Source organism: Armigeres subalbatus, chromosome 2 (assembly GCF_024139115.2).
Source record: "Armigeres subalbatus isolate Guangzhou_Male chromosome 2, GZ_Asu_2, whole genome shotgun sequence".
Lineage (NCBI taxonomy): Eukaryota > Metazoa > Arthropoda > Insecta > Diptera > Culicidae > Armigeres > Armigeres subalbatus.
The window spans coordinates 187,431,980-187,452,154 of NC_085140.1; the positions used below are offsets into that span (position 1 = coordinate 187,431,980).

The 20,175-nt window shown below is 42.3% G+C and overlaps 3 protein-coding genes across 6 annotated transcripts in view; 1 reads left to right on the forward strand and 2 right to left on the reverse strand.

Moving 5' to 3' along the window:
- The first annotated feature begins 6,223 nt into the window (after positions 1 to 6,223).
- Positions 6,224 to 7,931, forward strand: LOC134209434 (uncharacterized). The gene is made up of 3 exons (XM_062685422.1): positions 6,224 to 6,267; positions 6,333 to 7,659; positions 7,749 to 7,931. The coding sequence occupies exons 1-3, from the start codon at positions 6,224 to 6,226 to the stop codon at positions 7,929 to 7,931; spliced, it is 1,554 nt and encodes a 517-aa protein (XP_062541406.1).
- Positions 7,932 to 10,155: 2,224 nt separating this feature from the next.
- On the reverse strand, positions 10,156 to 17,503 carry LOC134215635 (polyserase-2-like). Its single transcript, XM_062694782.1, is given in 7 exon segments — positions 10,156 to 10,496; positions 10,498 to 10,579; positions 10,648 to 10,892; positions 10,950 to 11,038; positions 16,399 to 16,472; positions 16,528 to 16,761; positions 16,825 to 17,503. Coding segments are annotated over 7 exon segments (1,680 nt in total). The 5' UTR covers positions 17,489 to 17,503; the 3' UTR covers positions 10,156 to 10,204.
- A 1,041-nt stretch (positions 17,504 to 18,544) lies between these two features.
- LOC134211396 (ras-like GTP-binding protein Rho1) overlaps positions 18,545 to 20,175 on the reverse strand; it is an 80,284-nt gene continuing 78,653 nt past the window's right edge. For all 4 annotated transcript variants that reach the window (XM_062688205.1, XM_062688208.1, XM_062688206.1 and 1 more), the window contains one exon: positions 18,545 to 19,660. In XM_062688205.1, the coding sequence (XP_062544189.1) occupies positions 19,469 to 19,660 (192 nt within the window). In that variant the 3' untranslated portion in view covers positions 18,545 to 19,468. The remainder of the gene's footprint in view (positions 19,661 to 20,175) is intronic.

Sequence of the window (20,175 nt, forward strand, 5' to 3'; positions counted from 1 at the left end):
CCAACCGAGTAAGTGAAATTCAACCAATAACAGGTGCGTATAAATGGCGTTATGTAGGTACCGACTAACGAAAATCCTGCGGATATAATTTCGCGTGATGAGTTTCCTCGAAAACTGCTGAGCAATGTGATGTGGTGGGATGGACCACCCATGCTGAAGGTTGCAACGATAGAAGCAGTGTAGCTCGAACCGTTACACATCAAATGCTTTTGGCTGGTGGACATCCATTTGTGGTTGCAATTGTGAGAAGTTTGCACCGATCAAATTTGCATATCGGACAGAAGGTTCTGTTTGCGTTGGTTCGCCAGCGGTTTTGGCCACTGAGAGTGAAGTCAACTATACGGAAGGTCATCGCTAACTGTATCACTTGTTTCAGAGCGAATCCACTGAAGAGATCCCAACTGATGGGAAATTTGCGATTTTACCGTATCCAGCCAGCACCGACGTTTGCCTACACTGTGCACTGTTGCAACTTTGCTGGACCCTTTTTGATTAAATCGCACACTGCAAGTCGCAGACCACTTATCACGAAGGCTTATGTTTGCCTATTTGTCTGCATGCAGACCAGAGCTATCCATTTAGAGTTAGTGTCTGACTTGACAACGAGTGCATTTCTGGCTGCATTACGGCGATCACCAGCCGAAAGCGCGCTAGCTCTTTAAGCTCATTCCGTGCGCCGACTAAATTCGTCGCATTGTCGGAAAACATCTTACACTGTAGACCACTACAGTGTAAGATGTTTTCCGACAAAGCGACGAATTTAGTCGGCGCACGGAATGAGCTTAAAGAGCTAGCGCGCCTCTTCAAGGATCAGCAACAAGCAAGGAAGGTTTCTGAATATTGCACAGGCCAAGGGATCGAATGGTCTTTCATACCTCCTAGGAGCCTTCATTTTGAAGGCATTTGGGAGGCGGGCGTGAAGCAGGTAAAGCATCATCTAACGCGGATTGTCGGTGGTTACAAGCTGTCTTACGAGAAATTCTGCACTACGTTCACCCAGATAGAAGCCGTTTTAAATTCTCGGCCGCTGGTACCGTGCTCCGATGACTCATGTGACCTTTCAGCGATAACACCAGCCCGTTTCTTAATTGGTCGAGAGATGAACTGCCGTTATACGCATAACTGTCCCATGTACATAGTAATCCCAACAAACATGGGACAAATATGCGTATGAAGGCAGTGACAGAACCATCCTACCAGAGCACTCTTTCTCAATGGCAATTAGTACAAACTATTTTCAACATTTCTGGAGAAGGTGGACCAGAACTTCAGAATAGAGCAAAGTGGACAAAAGCAACAACCATAGCAGAAGGTGCTCTAGTTCTTATATGGTTGACCAAGGTTCCCCGCCTTTCCAATTGTCCCTCGGACAGATTATAAAGTTACACCCTGGCAAGGACAATATTTGCCGTGTCGTCACTGTGAAAACATCTAAGGGCGAGTTCAAGCGTGTATTGCGGAACCTCCTGGGCTGAAACTAGGTGAGTTCAGACCCCGTACCTATCAAATACATAGACATCAACGCGAGAAATGACAGGCAACATGACATTGAAACTTCAACTGTCAAATGCAGCATACCTCAACGTGGCAAGAAGACACAGTGCAATTATAGTTGGTCTACCTAGAAATATTGTTTCTAAACCTAAATTACTATTATAATTAGTTAAAATTCCTACCTAAATTAGTTTCTATCAATTAAATATTCTAATGAATCAAGTTTGCCGATAATTGGAAACTAAGGTAAATGCTCTAGCTTAAAAATATGCGAAGAAATGTGTAGAATCGAAAGCTTACAGATACTTACGCTAATAGGGATCGAAAGGTGTTAAACTATGAAATTTGGCTGTTTAACCATATTCTAAGTAGTGAGTATGAACTAAGACCATGTGAACAATTTTGTTAACTATATATACTTAACCTAGGACACAGAAAAAACAGAAACAAAGGTTAGTTTGGTAGTCGGAGAAGAAGAAACGAAATGTAAGATTTCTAAATTAAACTATGAACTATAAAAATGAACATCTAAAATATAATTTCAGCTAGAAGCTGCTGTTAGCTGCTATCTAGACGTTTTCATCCTTGTCCGAACAATCTTCTTAGATTTTCTGCGACCCTAGTCGGATCGAAAATGGATAGCAGTGTCGCAAAACACTGTAATGAGTGTGACCAACCGACACCGCGGATAACCTCGTCGGATGTGACACCTGCGAGACCTGGGTGCACTATGGATGTGCGAATGTAACCGATTCTATCGCTGACCAGAATCGCAGCTGGAAGTGTAATAGATGTCGTTCTCGAGGAGGATACGCTTCCCAGTCCGTTCAGCCGGAAGTTCAACGGCGAGCAGGCGCTCGTCCCGCATGAACTCAGTCTGAAAATGATGGAGGAACAAAAAGCTTTAAGGCTGCGTCGAATTAGAGAGGAGAAGCCGCACAGGCGCGCGCACGTAGGCAAATAGCAGATGAAGAGGCGGTTCATCAAACAAAAATACGATCTCTCCTCCTCACGGAAGCTGATGGTGCAGAGGACGGCCGGAAATCGAGACTGAGCAGTCAGGCAGTCGTCACAAGGTGCAATCGTGGCTAGCGGCGGGAAGTCGGCGCAAACCAACAAGGACATTGGTGCCACCTAGGCGCTTTCCATTGATCGTAACACAGAACAGCTCAACAGTCTACGACGGATAGGATAGCATCATGTATCCCTGCAGTAGTGGAATCGCATCCAGCATCCTTCCACACCAACAGGTAGTGTACGGTGCCGTTCACTGAACTTCCTCCGACAACATTCAATTAAATCGACCAGTAGTTTCGTATCACATACTGAAATTACATTTGCAATACCAGATACCGCGGGTAAATAAACCGTAGTGACTAGATGTAATTCATCGATTGGGATCAATGCTCGCCTAACGCCGAAACTGGGTAGCGACGTCGAAAATAAATAGACGCTACCGTCGGTCGTCGACAATTCAATATATCAATAATAATCAGTTAACGGCGGTGTACCGGTACTATTCCGGTGATGAGCAGTGCAGGGAGACAGGGTGATAGTCATCACAATATTCTCTAGTAGTAGGCAAGTGTTTGGTGAAAGGTTGGTGTTAGTATGGCAGAGTTTCTTCCCTAAACAATGGGTGCAACTGTTCCTAGCCATATTTGTAGTTTATTTGTCTCGGTATCTCACAGATCAAACACACGCCGGAATAATTCCAGCGCACAATGTCCTTAGTATAACACCGGCGGAGAGGGTGGGAATTTCCCACTATGGGGGACCGGCATTGGCGTACAGTGTTCCTCAGGGCTGCGGGATCGGAGGATACCCGTCTGCACCTCAGAATCAAACTTTATCGACACCGCTTGAGGTGCACGAATACCGAGTTTTGGTTGTCAAACAACGTGGGTAAATAATAGCTTTCCTAGTGCAACTATAGGTGGGACAATGTCAGCAAATAACGTGCCGGTGCAGTTCGAACTGCTGTATTGACACAACCCGCACATAACATCGTTTCAGTACCATATGTTCCGGCAGCATCTATCCATCCAAGTGTTCCCCGATCGGAATGCAGCAACAACAATGCAGCCGCAAGCTCGAAGTGGTCAATCCATTGAACAATTGGCTGCCAGACAAGTAATGCCAAAGGTTGCCAATCTTTCTGGGCCGTTATTCTACAGTTCGTTCCTTAACTCGACCGAAGCTTGCGGATACAGCGATGCAGAGAACTTGGCAAGCTACAGCATTGTTTGAAGGATGCGTTGGAAACAGTTAAGCAGATTGCGATGCCAGTCGGTGCCATTCGTGATCGAGACTCTACGGAGACTCTATGGTCGACCAGAAATCCCTAATGCTTCACTCCTTCAAAAGTTGCGTGCAGTTCCCTCCCGAAAACGGACAATCTTCAATCGCAGATCACTTTGGTCTAGCGGTACAAAATGTTTGGACCATATGTCTATCGCTAATCTCAGTGATCATTTGTGGAACCTTCTCCACGAACTTGTAGAAATGCCATCCCAACTCAAAATGCAATGGGCTTACTACAAGAGCAGAGGCGCTCTAATTTGACCACCTTCACGCGTTTATGTCGGAGCTAGTTATAATGGCCTCTGATGTAACGCTTCCCCTGGATACATTAGTGTGAATTCGAAATCCCAGAAAGCGGGAAAAGATAAGCCGAAACTGTTTATTCACACGAGGACCGACCGATGTAAACCGCAATTCGCCGAAAGGAATTCAACGTCAGACGAGCCGATACTGAAAGTATGTGTGTATTGTGCCAAGGCAAACCATGAAATCGCTCATGCAAGCAATTCAATTCATGATGTCGACGGTGATGGAAAGCAGTGAAGCAGAAGAATTTGTGAGGAGTTGTCTGGTTCCCCATCGAAAATGGCCATGCCGCACAAAGAAAGAGTGCAGGATAGATGGGTCAGAATACATCATCACAGTCTACTACATTCATCGAAAAGTACATCGTTGCCTGTGACGGAAATAGGAACGACTAGTTCGAAAGGAACCGCTGAACGTAGAACATCAAAATCTCCACTGTGCGAAGGAGTTTCTTTGTTCGGTATCTGCCGGTAATCATTCACGGCAATGGTCAGCAAATTAGTACTTATGCATTTCTGGATGACGGATCCTCTCCCACGCTTCTGGTCCAGCATCGCATCAGCACTAGGTATCATGGGACAAACTGACAGCTTTGTTGCAGGTTGGACGGCAACATCTCGAGGAGGAGAAAACTTCGCAACGAATCAGCCTCGTGATCGAAGGGCGGAGAAGAAGTTCAAGCTAAACAACGTTAGGACAGTGCAACAGTTGCGTTTACCCACTCAGACGATGGACTACGAAGATCTAAGACGCGTATACCATCACTTGAAAGGTCTCCGGTACGCAGCTATCCGATGCATCTCCAGGATCATCATCGGTATAGAACACGTCAACTCCTTACTAGTCAACGAGTACGTGAAGGAGGAGATAATGAACCAGTTGCGATGAAAACACGCCTCGGTTGGTGCATCTTCGGGAAGAACTCCGATAATGGTGCCACAGTAGAACCATTGAACCTACATGTGGCCGCGCAGACAAGGAATCGTGAACTGCATCGTGGATGCAACAATTCTTCCGTTGAAGAATCAAGCGTAACCGTGGTACCAGAAGCAGCGGAAGACAAACGTGCACGGCAAATAATGGAAATACAACGCGCGCGTAGAGGGCGGCTTTGAAACAGGACTATTATGGTACGACTACGCTTTCGCTTCCTGACAGTTCCAATGGCACTACGAAGGCTAAAAGCGTTGGAGAAACGACTGAGTAAGAGCCGGTTCTCAAGCTAAAGTGAAGGATCAGGTAGCAGAGTATGAGAGGAAAAGATATGCTCATCGTATTACGCCAGAGGAGCTACAAGCCACAGATTCAAGCAAGGTTTAATACCTACCCCTAGGCGTGGTGCAGAATCCGAAGAAGCCGGACAAACTGCGACTCATATGGGATGCTAGAGCACAGGTTGGAGGGATATCATTCAATGATATGCTGCTAAAAGGCCCGGATCTTCTGGTGGCTCTGATGTCCTGCTACGTTTTCGACAGAAGAACATCGCCTTGTAGGGACTGGGAGATGTTCCACCAGATCCGCATACGGAAGAAGACAAGCAATCTCAACGATTCATATTCCGACAGCATCCAGAATCAGCACCACGATCTTCGTAATGGATGTTTGCCACCTTCGGTGCACTTGCTCACCAAGTTTAGCGCAGTTTGTTAAGAATAAAATGCCCAAGAGTTCGCTGGCACCTTCCCCGGGCAGCGAAGGCCATCACGGACAACCATTACGTGGACGATATTCTGTAGAGTGTAGATACAGAAGCGGAAGCCATCGCGTTGATCAACGATGTGAAACATATTCATTCACAAGCTGGCTTCGAAATTCGTAGTTTCTGCTCCAATTCAGCGGAAGTTATGATCAATACCAGCGGGTCGAAAGCACCAAATGAGTGTGCATGAATCTGGAGAAATCGCTGGGATCAGAGCGCGTGCTTGGTTTGATTTGGAGACCTACTGAGGACGTCTGCACCTTCTATCTGAGAAATTTGAAGGATGAAATAAAGGAATTGATTGAAAGCATAAACACTCCTACAAGTCCTGTAATGTCTTTGTTCGATCCACTAGGACTGATTGCCCACTTCGAAGTACACGGCAAAATTCTCATGTAGAAGATCTGGAGAAGCGAAATGGATTGGGATGAGCCCATCTCGGAAGAACTGCTGGAGAAGTGGTTATCTTAGTGTGAATACATGCAGCGGTTAGACAAGGTTGCTGTGCCTCGCTGTTTCTTCAAAGGACGAACAGCTCCGATTTGAAAGATGTCGAGGCCCATTTATTCGTGGATGCGAGCGAAGTGGCTTGTGCGGCTGTTCTGTACCTTCGGTACGGGAATAACGGTAACCCCAAGTGTGCCCTGGTAGCAGCGAAAATGAAAGTTGCTCCACTGAAACCACTTTCCGTACCTCGCCTGGAGCTTCAAGCAGCGATGCTCGGAACAAGATTGATGGACTCTGTGTTGCGATCCCTGGATATCCGAGTAACCGAGCGTTTTGTTTGGACAGACTCGTCTACTGTGCTCAGCTGGTTACGGTCTGATAGCCGACGCTACCATCAATTTGTGGCTTTCCGTGTGGGGGAGATCCTCACTTCAACTAGTTTGGATGAGTGGCACTACGTGCCATCCAAATTAAACAATGCCAACACTGCCACGAAATGGAAAGGCGGACCTAGCTTCGATCCGACGAACACTTGGTTCACCGCACCGGAATTCCTACGTGAGGCGCGAGATCAGTGGCCGTTACAACCTGCGCTGAATAGAACAGAAACAGAAGCTGAACTACGATCCGTATTTCTGTTTCATGGTACCGTATCTGAACCACTGCTGGACGTTTCCAGATTCTCCAACTGGTATCGCTTACTTAGGGCAGCGGCGTATGTACTTCGGGCAGTGCAAAGATTCAAGGGTAAAAAGGCCTTACAAACGGCCTTCCTAGTGAAAAAAGAGCTTGTGGAAGCAGAAATCTTGATATGGCGACAGGTACAAGCTGAATCGTATCCAGACGAGTGCGCAATTCTACGGCGTAACTTAACAGAACCTTCAAAATCAATAACGATCCCTAAGTCCAGTCCTCTGTATCGGCTATCAGCCTTCATAGATGAGTCCGGCGTTGTCCGGATGAACAGCAGAATCGCTGCACAGCCAACTGTGTCCTACGATACGAAGTATCCGATTCTGCTACCCAGAAAGCATCATGCTGTTTACCTTCTGACGGAAAGCTATCATCGACGATATCAGCATGGGAATGGAGAAACCGTATGTAATGAGATGCGTCAACGGTTCCATGTGCCAGGACTACGAGTTCTGATCCGCCGGGTATCAAAGCAGTGTTTAACCTGTCGTGTTAAGAAAGCTGTACCTCATCCTCCTATGATGGCTGCTCTACCGGAAACTCGTGTAACAGGAATGATCAGACCATTTACGCACACTGGGGTTGATTATTTCGGACCGATGCTGGTTAAACAAGGAAGATGCTTGGTCAAACGGTGGGTAGCGTTATTCACATGCCTCACGGTGCGCGCTGTACACCTGGAGATAGTTCACAGTCTCTCTACCCAGTCATGCGTAATGGCCATAAGACGATTTGTGGCTCGTCGTGGCTCTCCGGAAACGTTCTACAGCGACAACGGAACTCGAATCTTCTTGCGAAACAGATCCAGGACATCCATGAGGACTGTGCGGTAACATTCACCAACACCAATACAAGCTGGATTTTCAACCCGCCGTTGGCGCTACATATGGGTATTCATGGTGCATGGTGCGTTCCATCAAGGCGGCTATGTTCGATATTGCTGGACATCCTCACCGTCCTAGCGATGAAGTCTTCGAGACAGTAGCGATAGAAGCAGAAGCTATAGTTAACTCCAGACCACTCACATATATACCTCTGGAGTCAACGGAACAGGAATCGCTAACTCCAAACCATTTCCTGTTGTTTGGCACAAAAGGCATAACCCAGCCAGCAATACCCATGGGCATAGAAGGGAATGCTTTACGTGACAGCTGGCGTTTAGCGCAATGCCTGGTCAATCACTTCTGGATCCGCTGGATTCGTGAATACCTACCAACCATAGCCAGGCGCACCAAGTGGTTCGATCCAGTCAAGCCATTAGAACCGGGGGACCTCGTGCTTGTAGTGGACGAGGGAAAACGAAATGGCTGGATAAGAGGACGTGTCGTTGACGTTACGAAGGCAGCAGATGGACAAGTTCGACGAGCGGTAGTACAAACGAGGAATGGCCTGGTGCGTCGTCCAGCGGTGAAATTGGCTCCCCTGGACCTTCGGACATCTGGACGGTCCGGAACTACACGGGTGGGGGAATGTTGCGGAACCTCTGGGCACGAAACTGAGTGAGTTCAGTACCGCCCGTACCTATCAAAGTAGCATAGACATCAACGCGAGAAATGACAGGCAACATGACATTGAAACTTCAACTGTCAAATGCAGCATACCTTCAACGTGGCAAGAAGACACAGTGCAATTATTAGTTGGTCTACCTAGAGAAATATTGTTTCTAAACCTAAATTACTATTATAATTTGTTAAAATTCCTACCTAAATTAGTTTCTATCAATTGAAATATTCTAATGAAATCAAGTTTAGCCGATAATTGGGAAACTAAGGTAAATACTCTAGCTTAAAATAACATGCGAAGAAATGTGTAGAATCGAAAGCTTACAGATACTTACGCTAATAGTAAAGGATCGAAAGGTGTTAAACTACGTGAAATTTGGCTGTTTAACCATATTCTAAGTAGTGAGTATGAACTAAGACCATGTACGAACAATTTGTTAACTATATACAACTTAACATAGGACACGCAAAGAAAACAGAAACAAAGGGTTAGTTTGGACACAGTCGGAGAAGAAGAAAACGAAAATGTAAGATTTCTAAATTAAACTATGAACTATAAAAATGAACATCTAAAATATAATTTCAGCTAAGAAGCTGCTGTTAGCTGCTATCTAGACGTGTTTCACTCCTTGTCCGAACACGTGCCATAACCGAGGTCTGCCTACTGCCTCCAGATAGCGAGCCAGATTGAAAGGATTTCAACGCAGGGAGTATGTTGGGAGCTAAACCGACTCATGCAGAATCCAGCTAATACCGTCACCCCTTTTGCTGTGAACATTGAAATACACATACATACATGTATCTTTTAAAATAAATATATTCTCTTGTCGATTAACAGTAATCTGACGCGTTTTTCATTTCGCGAAGAAAAATCCTATTACAGTCGCCTCTCCACATCTCGATATTGAAGGGACCATCGAGATAGGGAGAGATCGAGGAATGGAATGAAAATTAAAATGGGTACTAGATCCAAAAAAGCTCGTTGCTATGAAAAACGACAACAAAACAAACGTCATATCTTGTTGTTGATATGTTTGTTATTGTCCACAGATGGTCTAGTAGCCTAAAAATTTGAACAAATCGACATAAGGAGAGTAAATCCAGAACAAAATATGATCAGAACACATCGAGATAGAGAGATATCGAGATAGGGAGGTTATCGAGATGTAGAGTGCCAAAATGTATGTAGATTGAAGGGACCAAGGAAACCATCGACATAGGGAGAGATATCGAGATAAAGAACATCGAGATGTAGAGAGTCGACTGTAATACAGTCCGCTCGGTTTATTGAAGGAACAGAGGGTATTATCCTCAAACATTTGATTTTTATTTTTTTTCAAGTGTAGTCCACCTTAATGCTCATGATTAAGCTGATTAAGTGAATTCAAGCCTTTTTATGTACCACATTGATCAAAATTCTCGAACGGTGGGTGTATTTAGTCAAATCAGAGACTAATCCGCAGGCAAGCTGGCGGCCATTACCGCTCGCGGAAAACTGGATATCCCTGAGTTGATCTACTATTAATATTCATTACTCAATATAATAATTACCCAAACTCTTGTTTACGATCGAATGCTCATTCGATCGAAAGCTCATGCGCATTTTCGTTTACGCCAGCAAAATCAAATGGAGAAACGGTTCGAACGAATCGCATTCCTTCGAAAGTATCGTTCGTCCGTAAACAAGAATACGGATGAATGAGTGTTTCTTCAAAGAATAAAAACAATGTTATTCCAACGTAGTATTTTATATGATTTAGTTATCTGGAAACACAAAATCCGTTCGATATGGCAATTCACTGGTGGTTATTGTTTCATCCTGTCGCGTGTCGACAGTGGAAGTCACTGGTGGTTCAAAATTCCACACCACGTGCTCAATCCAATCCAGATAGTGCGAAATGCGCGTATAAACATCGACCACAGTGGCGTTTCCCTTCCGGTATAATTCATTGTCCTGACTTCCGAAGCTTGTAATTCCAACTACTGTGAACATGCAGGAACGCGTGTTAACGGACTGCAACGGACTGCCGGATGACCCACTGCTGTGTACGCCTTGATTTATGTATTATTTCTTCGCACCGTTCTTTTGTTATGACTTGGTTCTCATCTGATTCAATGAATTTCTTGATGCCTATGAAATAGGAAATGGTAATAATTACTTAATTGTAGCCCGATTTCTGATGAAACGCGTAAGGTTACCTGAGTACGTACTGGTACCATAACCAGTTTGTAAAAGAGTGTCATAGAGATTCTCAGTCCAATTGCTAGCCAAGCAAGCTGGAATAATGTTGCTGGATAATTCAACAGGAGTTTTCAGCTTAATTAAGGCTAGGTCATTATACACAACTCCGCTTCTATAATGAGGATAGCAAACCATTTTTTCAACGCCAACTACACCGTAAGCGTCGATTTGAATTTTTCTGGGTGCAAGTCTATTTTCATCGCTATAAATATAAAAAGGCAATGTGTTTTATCTTTGGCATTTTATTCTGTTCGCATACCTTTTGCAATAGCAAGCTGTTAAAACATAGTTTTCATTCACCAGAACACCATTGCACTTGGCGACATCATCGTTGTAGATAAGAGTTACCTAAAAAAGAAATTACTTGCATAGCAGTGATTGTCGTTTTTCCTTAACCTAGCGTTAGATGCGCGGCTGCAAAACGAGACCATGTTATACTAAGGACAGACCTGTGGTACTTGTACCATGATACAAGAGGACAAGAAAATTATTCCAAGACTATCAGGTATCAGAACGTCGGCTCCAGGGGCACGTTCACCTCAATTTGGGAGATTTGTGCCATCGCCGTCACAGCCTTTTTCATCACACACCTGACGGAAAAGGAAGTGAACAAAAAGGAAAAGGAATATGGATGGGATAACAAAGGGAATGTTTGGAAAAGGGCCCTTGAAGAGAGTATACAACGCATAAGCGTACAAGAGCTTATAACTCCTTACCACAACAGGTTATGAACAACAAAATACTCTGAAGGTTCAGGTTTCTGAAGTCAATTTCACTTAGTAAGTGGTTACCAAATATTTGGAAGCGCAATTGTGCATAGACTGGGCAGTTACATATTAGATGATAAGAAGTTCCATAATCGGATTCACAACTATCACAAACAGATCATTCAACGCGTTGAATATTTGCCATGTGATAGTTCAGTCGGCAGTGACCTGTCAAGGCCTTGACTAAGACACTGCAATTCTGTTTAGACAGATTAGCTAAATAGCTTGCTACTACCGGAGATGGCTCCCGCATGTACAATTTTGTTTGATGACATGAATCTAAACTACTCCAATGCCATTTGTGCTGGTGACAGCCCAAGAGTTGATCAAAAGCTTCACCCAACACTTGGATATTGGAATAGCTGGCTCAGGACCAACAAAGTCATGCGATGCTCCATTACGAGCTAACTCATCAGCCAATTCGTTTCCAGCTATGGAAGAATGGCCAGGTACCCATATAAGGTGTAAAGTATTAACCAGGCCTATGCTAGAGCTCATGTTTAGCGTACACGGAGAAAAATATGTGGTAGAATCAACCTGATTCTGCTTCAAATCAACAATATTTTTGCATTGATTTATGAATAACAACATTTTTGGTTGATACAACCACAAATAGGGTTGAATCAACCATACGCGATAGTTGATTCAACTATCGGATATATTTGTTTCAACCATGCTTTTCAGCTGTCACTGTCAAATGTTACATCAGAAAACAACTATTTTTATGGTTGTTTTTACTTTCGAAAAATGCTACGAAACTACTTTATCGACACTACGATGACATCAACAAAATAGGAAAATGTGACAGAAGCAGAATCGAACTAGTTACAAGGGGAGTAAGAGTCATCCACCTTACCTCTGCTCCATGCTTACTTATTGTAGACAGAATGATTTATGTTGATCAGTTTCACAGGTTTTTCATATTACGAAATAGTTGCCAGAGCAACGATATTATTATTGTTTCAATCATGCGATGCAGAATTGAAACAACAATAATGTTCAATTGAAAGAAGCAATGAATCATCGTTGAAACAACAATGTTGAAGATTGAAACAACAATATGCACGTAGTTTGGTGCAACAATCGAAATAGTTGTTTCAATCTTGCAAGATTCTTCTTATTCTAAATGATCAATTTTGAATTTTCTTACATGGAGATCAACAATTTGTCTTTTATTTCACCGTGAAAAGCTTGATCAGAATTTAAAAACAAATCCTGCTCTTTTATTGTTGTGGATATTTTTGATTATCAAGCTACAATCGTTGTTGTTGTTGACGATTGTTGGCATTCCATGCAACTGACAGCAGTCTATCTGTACATTGTGCTAGGGACATGGTGGCTATTTTTAAGCTAAGGGAATTAGATAGGGATGTCTAAAGCCTGGTATTAACTGAATTCAGTTCCTGAATTTGTGTTCGACATGCGATTACGCTGATATATCTCCACTTACTTACTGGTGGAGATATATCAGCTTCCACACTGATATTCTTCCCCCCCCCTTCATACGGGAGCTTGGCAGAAGGAAGGTCGTGCGATATGTGCCATCACAAATATTGCCCTCCGCTCGCTTTCAAATCGACTTCTATAAAAACATTCTTCATGCCTGCCGTATCCTAACGGAACTATCAATTCTATACTTTCGCCTCTAATGCTATCATGAACATGTACGTCCAAGTTTGGAAGATGATATTAGCATTTCCATATCATTATAATAATTGATTGGTCGTGTCGCTGTTCGTAAAACTTGATGGATGTTTGAATAAACGAGAGGTGGCGTCAATGTTGGTCAAACTGCTTGACCGTGTGTACGTTCCATAAGAACGATAAGAACTGGGCATTATGGAACGTAAACACGGTCAAGCAGTTTGACCAACATTGACTCCACCTCTCGTTTATTCAAACATCCATCAAGTTTTACCAACAGCGGCACGAACAATCAATTTATTTGACCAACAATATTATGCAGCGTACACACCAGTCAAGCAGTTTGACGAACATTGACTCCGCCCCAAAGAAAACGCTTCGGTTGCTGCTTTGTTTGAACGTGTGTGAAATTGTTCGAACAACCATTTGACAGTTGGCGGCTCGGTTGGAAAAAATTAAAACGGTTTTATTTTGGTTTGTAAGTTTGACAGTTTGACCAACATTTACTCCACCTCTCGTTTGTTCAGACATCCATCAAGTTTTACCAACAGCGTCACGAACAATCAATTGTTTCGACCAACAATATCACACACGAACGACCGAAACGCCAACTTGAGTACCAACCATCAAAAAATATATGGGGGTTTGTGCAACTTCACTACAAATGCTCAAACATGTTCGGCGAACGGCGAACCTTGACTCCACCCCCGACAACTCAAACCAAAATCAAACCGTTTTAATTTTTTCCAACCGAGCCAGTAAATGTCAAATGGTTGTTCGAACAACTTCACACACGTTCGAACAAAGCAGCAACCGAAGCGTTTTCTTGGGGGCGGAGGCAATGTTCGTCAAACTGCTTGACTGGTGTGTACGTTGCATTATGGCCCGTTTACATATATGCTAGTTCTAGCGGACAATGCGCTATCCGATAATACTAGCGCGATATTAGCGCAATGTAAACAGGAATTGTCCTCGCTAATAAGCGTTAACATTGTGCTAATATCGCGCTAGTATTGTCGGATAGTGCATTGTCCGCTAGAACTAGCTCATATGTAAACGGGCCATTAGGCTTTCTGCGAGCGTGTACACACGCGCACATTTCACTCACACTTTTACTCAGTTTGTTTGCGCAACCACGAGCAGCTTTCACAGCAAAATCAAATGAGATTGTTTGCAACCACGAACCGTGCGTTTGTGTTGGTGAGAAATGCCGGCAAGACCCTAATATGCAAAATTGGATTCTTATACAAAAAATGTAAGCGCGCAAACAAATATTGTAAGAAAAGCTTGCAAAATTGCCCAGTTATACAGGTTTGGGTAGGTCCTTAAACCGAATAGTTAGAAAATCTAACAATTACCGGTTAGGTGTGATAATGAATTATTGGCAGTGGCTGATTTTCTACCCGCCGCTTCCACATTCAGGCGCTATCGTATATGCGCAAATAGCCAGCAAGAGTTAACCGCCAGAAATTTGTATGGCGAAAGACATCTAACGCGGGTTTTCTCAAAATTAGGAACTTTTCATGAAAAAACTATTTGGTACCGGTTATGAAGGATGGTGTCCGCTACTACGCCTACCAAATATTTTTTCGATTAAAATGCCTAATTTTGAGAAATCGAACCTTAGATGCCTTTCGCCATACTGATTTCAGAAAGTTAACTCCTAGTGTGCCGCTGTAAGCACGCTCAAAGCAGGCGATTCATTGTTTGAAGAAAAATAAGAAAATGTTTGTAGTTGTTAAATGTTAAATGGCCCTACTACTCCCACAAACCTTATGGACGCAGCCAACACTATCCAGTTTTCCGCAAGCGGTAATGAATCGCCTGCTTTGAGCGTGCTTACAGCGGCACACTTGGAGTTAACTTTCTGAATTCAGTATGGCGAAAGGCATCTAAGGTTCGATTTCTCAAAATTAAGCACCTTCATCGAAAAAATATTTGGTAGGCGTAGTAGCGGACACCTTCCTACATAACAGGTACCAAATAGTTTTTCATGAAAAGTTCCTAATATTGAGAAAACCCGCGTTAGATGTCTTTCGCCATACAAATTTCTGGCGGTTAACTCATGCTGGCTATTTTGCGCATATACTATACTGCCGTGAATCGCATACTTGTCCCATATGAATAGGAAACCCAGCAAAGATGGGACAGATATGCGATTCATGGCAGTATAGCGCCTGGATGTGATAGCGGCGGGTCGAAAATCAGCCACTGCCAATAATTCATTGCCGCCAGCTTGCCTGTGACATATAAGAAGGTGCTGGTGAAGGAATTCAAGCCTTCTCGCGGAAAACCGCTAGCGGAAAACTGGGAAAACTGGATAGAGTTGCGCAAAGAGTGAAGCCAAATCTACCTATTGAATTGTCAAACCTTCTACACGGAAGAAAAAAGTACCCAAAATTGAGTACTTTTAAACTTACTTTTGAGTTATTTTTCTCTTCGCTTTCATCCACTTTCTTCTTTGTTGTCAAAAACAAAAGAGCCAAACAATCCAACAACGCCAGTTCAATACGGGAAGCCAATTTTGAGTTTTATTACCTGAGGTCGAAATTGAGTGAATTAAACTTAAATTTGGGTCAATAAATTTTCCATTGGGTACTTTTTTTAACATGGGAGTAAAGGCAAACTACTTCGACCCTACTTTCTCAATTTGGCTTCCCGTACGGATGTTCGAGGTTGGGTGAATTAAACTCACTATAGGGTAGTTTATTTCTTCCGTGTACCTATCGAGCAAAGTAAACAAATGCTTGTTGATAAGAGTGAAGTATTGTTATCGCCTAATGACTATTATGGCAAATTAAAACGCAAGAATTAAAATATATTGAATCTGTTCTAGAAACAGCTTCAAAACACTTCAATAAACCCCTTAATAAAGTAGCAACAAGAAACTCACGTGTTCGCACTCTGTGGGTGACTTGGATTTCGAATTAAAAAACTTTAGAAGTGAACACTACCATGGAGCAACTTGAAAGGTTGAACAAAATTGAAAGTTCTCCTAATTATAAAATTGAAAGTTGCCAACATAATAACATGAGCATCATTCAGAATCAGCGTAAGAAGATCCTCTTTGCGCAACTTTATAATATCAGAAACTTTGGCTTTTAGTTCATAACAGTTCTGTCTAACGAGCAGGTTTGAGTCATTCGAACTAGTTCACTAGTTCTTTTTTGCCAAAAAATGGAAACGAGAGGGATGGGAATAACTTCAAGCGACTTCAACCTGCTCATCAGACAGGGCTAAACCACTTTGACCTTCTTCTGATAAAACATAAACAAATAAAATCGGATTGATACTTACCGTATGAGGATACCTAGAGTTATCGCAAATGTCGTTACGTCGTTTTCTGGCCAAACCCTTGAATCTGTTACATTCTGTAATATCTTTAATATTAGTAAACAAATTTCTCCTGCCTGATTTTGCAATTACCTTTCTCACTTATGCGTTTCGGAACATTACTTGATTGTGATTCATTTTCTTTAATTACTTCCTTGATCCACGTTAAGAAACGCTGCACATTAACGAATATCACATACTTTGAGGTATCAACCTCTTTTTTCAGTTCATCTGCTTTTGCAAATGATACGATACCTCTAAGAACCCAGCGATCCCCATCGCTAAAATACAAGCCGCCCCCGCTGTCTCCTGTGCCGGGACTAGTTCCTAAAATGGCGGAATAGCCTCTTAAAGTAATATCACTTCCAAAGCAAAGTCTATAACAATTACCATTGCGATCACCTGCGCAAAAGACATTCTGATTCAGGAGATTCCCGAATACTACTTCATGATCGTTGAAGCACTGTAGATAACTCACAACTGGTAGTGATGCCGTTTGTAATACATCCGAAATCGATCCTGTGTGAGTCGTGCCCCATCCCGTAATCCATCCACGTTGACCTTCTAGGTTACGCAAATCTATGTCGGCCTTTTGGTCGATGCATATAGGAATAACATAATCTGTGTACTGCACAGGCAGCCTCAGCTCTAGTATCGCTATATCGTTCCGATGGGTGGAATGTTCAGGATGTACGTGCACTTTTCGGACATCTCGAATCTGTACATTAGCATTCACCGTAGACAAATTCTGCTGGCCAAAATGTAGTTTGAAGATAGCGGGTTGTAAGCTATATCCAGTGTTACGATTCACGACACAATGCGCTGCAGTCAAAACGTGCTTCTCATCCAGCAATGTTCCACCGCATGCATAATCTCCAGAATTGCCTTTCTGTTTATGGAAAATGGCGACATGCCATGGCCATTGGCCCTCCTCAACGGTCCACCCACGATGAACCAGCTGTACGAAAGAGTGCTTGCGAATCCCGCATTGGTAGAATGATTGGGAAAGCACACACGGTAAAAAATATACACGTCCATGCGAACTGTTCTGCATTTGAATACGCACTACTTTGGAATCAAATCAATATCAATAGCTGAGCTCGTCGCATTCAAAGACCACCACTTCCATTTGACGTGCACAATGTTTTGAATATAATTACAACAAAATAAAAAAATAGAATTACCTCAGCTCAGATTTGAATAACATACCTTTGCTTGAAAGTCCTTCGTCTTACCATGACTCCATCTCACACTTCGAAATACATTGTGAAATAAGCAGAACAGATGAAAGAACTGTCATCTATTTTTAGAACAACACCAATATCGCTCCACTCTTAAATCAATAGCCTTGAACCTGTGAATTCAATAGCATAGCACTTTCAATTCTAGTGGAGACATTATTGGTGCTGATCGAAGTGCTAATCATTTCAACATCTAGTGAGTAGCACTTTGATCAACAGTGTTGATGTTATCGAATTGTCTGCATTCAATACACTTGTGAAAGGTGTGACACCACTTCAAAATCAAAGGAATATCATTTTCAATAATAGTGATTTTAAAGTTGAACATTCAATAGATAGAACAGTTAAATTGAGCGTGTTGATTTTTTACCGTGCAGGCAATGCCAAGCAAAATACTCCAATAATCACCAAACTATCAATGAATCTCATCACCAAGCCGAGAATTGTACAGCTAAAACGATCTGAACGCGGATGAAAACAAATTGATACTGTACAATCAACTACAATGATCAGTCGGTCAGTTTACAGCTTGCAGGACACCGTACAACCGATTTGATTTTGATAAGACTCGATGTTGGGTTTCCCCTCTATATAAACACATGAATAGATCGCCGCCTCGTCTGTTACATGATATTGATTTAGGTATTTGTTTGGGTCTTACGGATGTTTCCCGAATTACAATTACAAAATACAAATAAAAGCAATAAAAGAACTCTAAGTCCAAAGATGATAATTTCCAATAGAGTTGGAAATGCATAGTTGTGGAAGATGGAGAGATTAAAATAATCATTATTCGCATGAACCTACAAAAGGTATGTATGTATTGAAAGTATAAAATATTTTATCGGATAAATAATATAAAAAAATAGTTTTTCTCATAAGTTGTTAGTACTTTATTTCGCCACCGATTCGTCTTTGTGTGTTTGTTTAAAAATCTAGCCTTTTTATTAGACTGTTATCTCCAACACTCGTCTTCTGCTTCTTTTTTTTTCATTTAGATAATCTTTGCTTCATATATTCTAAAGTATAATAATAGGAGGCTTACCATTATTAATTAGTAATAAAAACACATCTAATAGATGCCCGCGCGACAAGTAGTAAAAAAGAATGGAGAGAAAAAACCGGTAGTTTGCTTCGCCCTGCCGAAAAAATGCTTCACGTCCTCTCAAATCTCTGATTCGGGGTTCCGTATTTTGATCCGATTCTTGAATGCTTCGCGAGATACTAAACTTGATGTAGCTACTGCTGCTTCTGGATACGAATGATTGGTAATTAAGATTACGCTAACAAATTTTCCGTTTTGCTTTTCGCACGCGATTGTGTCGTACACATTTTCACAAGACAAATTGATAAATAAAACAACAAAAATGTCAGCATATATGTGCTCTGCTGCTGTTTTCGTTTGGCTAGGTCGTATCATTCGACCTCCATTTCGCATCATATTATGAGTGTGTGTATGTGTTGCATAATGATTTTTTTTTGCGTATGATTTTTTTACGGTAGAGATAGTTTTGTTATTTTTTTTTGCTTTCGTTCGTAGCTGGTATTCCTAATTTTACATAACCTGCGCAACTGCTTCCCTTTCCTTTCCTACAAAGCAGATCCAGCATCCATTTTCAAAATACCCTATCTTGCTCACACTGCCTCCTTTTCATCTCCTGTTCTTAACCGATTGACGACGACCACCTTTTTTATTTATTAAACTTTTTTGCTTACTTTCTTCTTTTCTTGTTGCAGTTTATTTGTGTTTGCATTCCACGAAAGAAAGAAAAAAATATGTTGCCATTTGCTCTTTAGAGCAAAACACATGTACTCTTCTTCTTCTTTTTGACCTGTAACGCGGCCCTGGTGGCGGTTTCGAACACTTCACGTACGCCCTCTTTCGACTTGGCCGAACATTCCAAATAAGCGAAAGCGTTTATTTTCTCAGCCATTGCACGTCCTTCCTGTGGCTTCACTGGCTCCTGTTTCATTTTGGCCAATTCCTGCGGGAAGAAAACAATGGAAATTAATGCTTATTCAATAGAGACCCGGATGGGAGACTTGGTGAAAGGCCACGATTACGCGAGTTGCACGCGGTGGAATCGAACCTGGGCATCGCTAGATGTTCGAGTAAACTGGAGAAACAACGCCCATCAAATGTTCATCAAATTGGTAGTAGGTACCTATTACCCACGCCATACTGTTAGACCATAGCGTCTAAACAAAATCTCCCAACAAAATTATGAAGTAAAGCCACGATGGTATTTTGGCTGTATAAATTTTGAGCATTTGGCTTTTGGAAATAATTATAATGCCACAAAAAATGTTTACGTTTGCTGTATTATAAGTGCGTTATACAAATACGGTTAACATACATAGCCAAATGTACAGACCATTTTATGGTATACTAGCAGACCCAACAAACTTCGTTTCGCCTAAAATTGATTTATTCTCTGGTTAATTCTTGAGTTATGAAGAAGTTTTTGTTTTATGTGTATGGGAGCCCCCCTTTTTAAAG

Coding starts and splice junctions, on each gene's coding strand:
- LOC134209434 (XM_062685422.1), top strand. CDS start 6,224: ATGGATTGGGATGAGCCCATCTCGGAAGAACTGCTGGAGAAGTG. Junction 6,268..6,332: donor GAAGAACTGCTGGAGAAGTG/GTTATCTTAGTG, acceptor GTTTCTTCAAAG/GACGAACAGCTCCGATTTGA. Junction 7,660..7,748: donor GTCTCTCTACCCAGTCATGC/GTAATGGCCATA, acceptor CTTGCGAAACAG/ATCCAGGACATCCATGAGGA.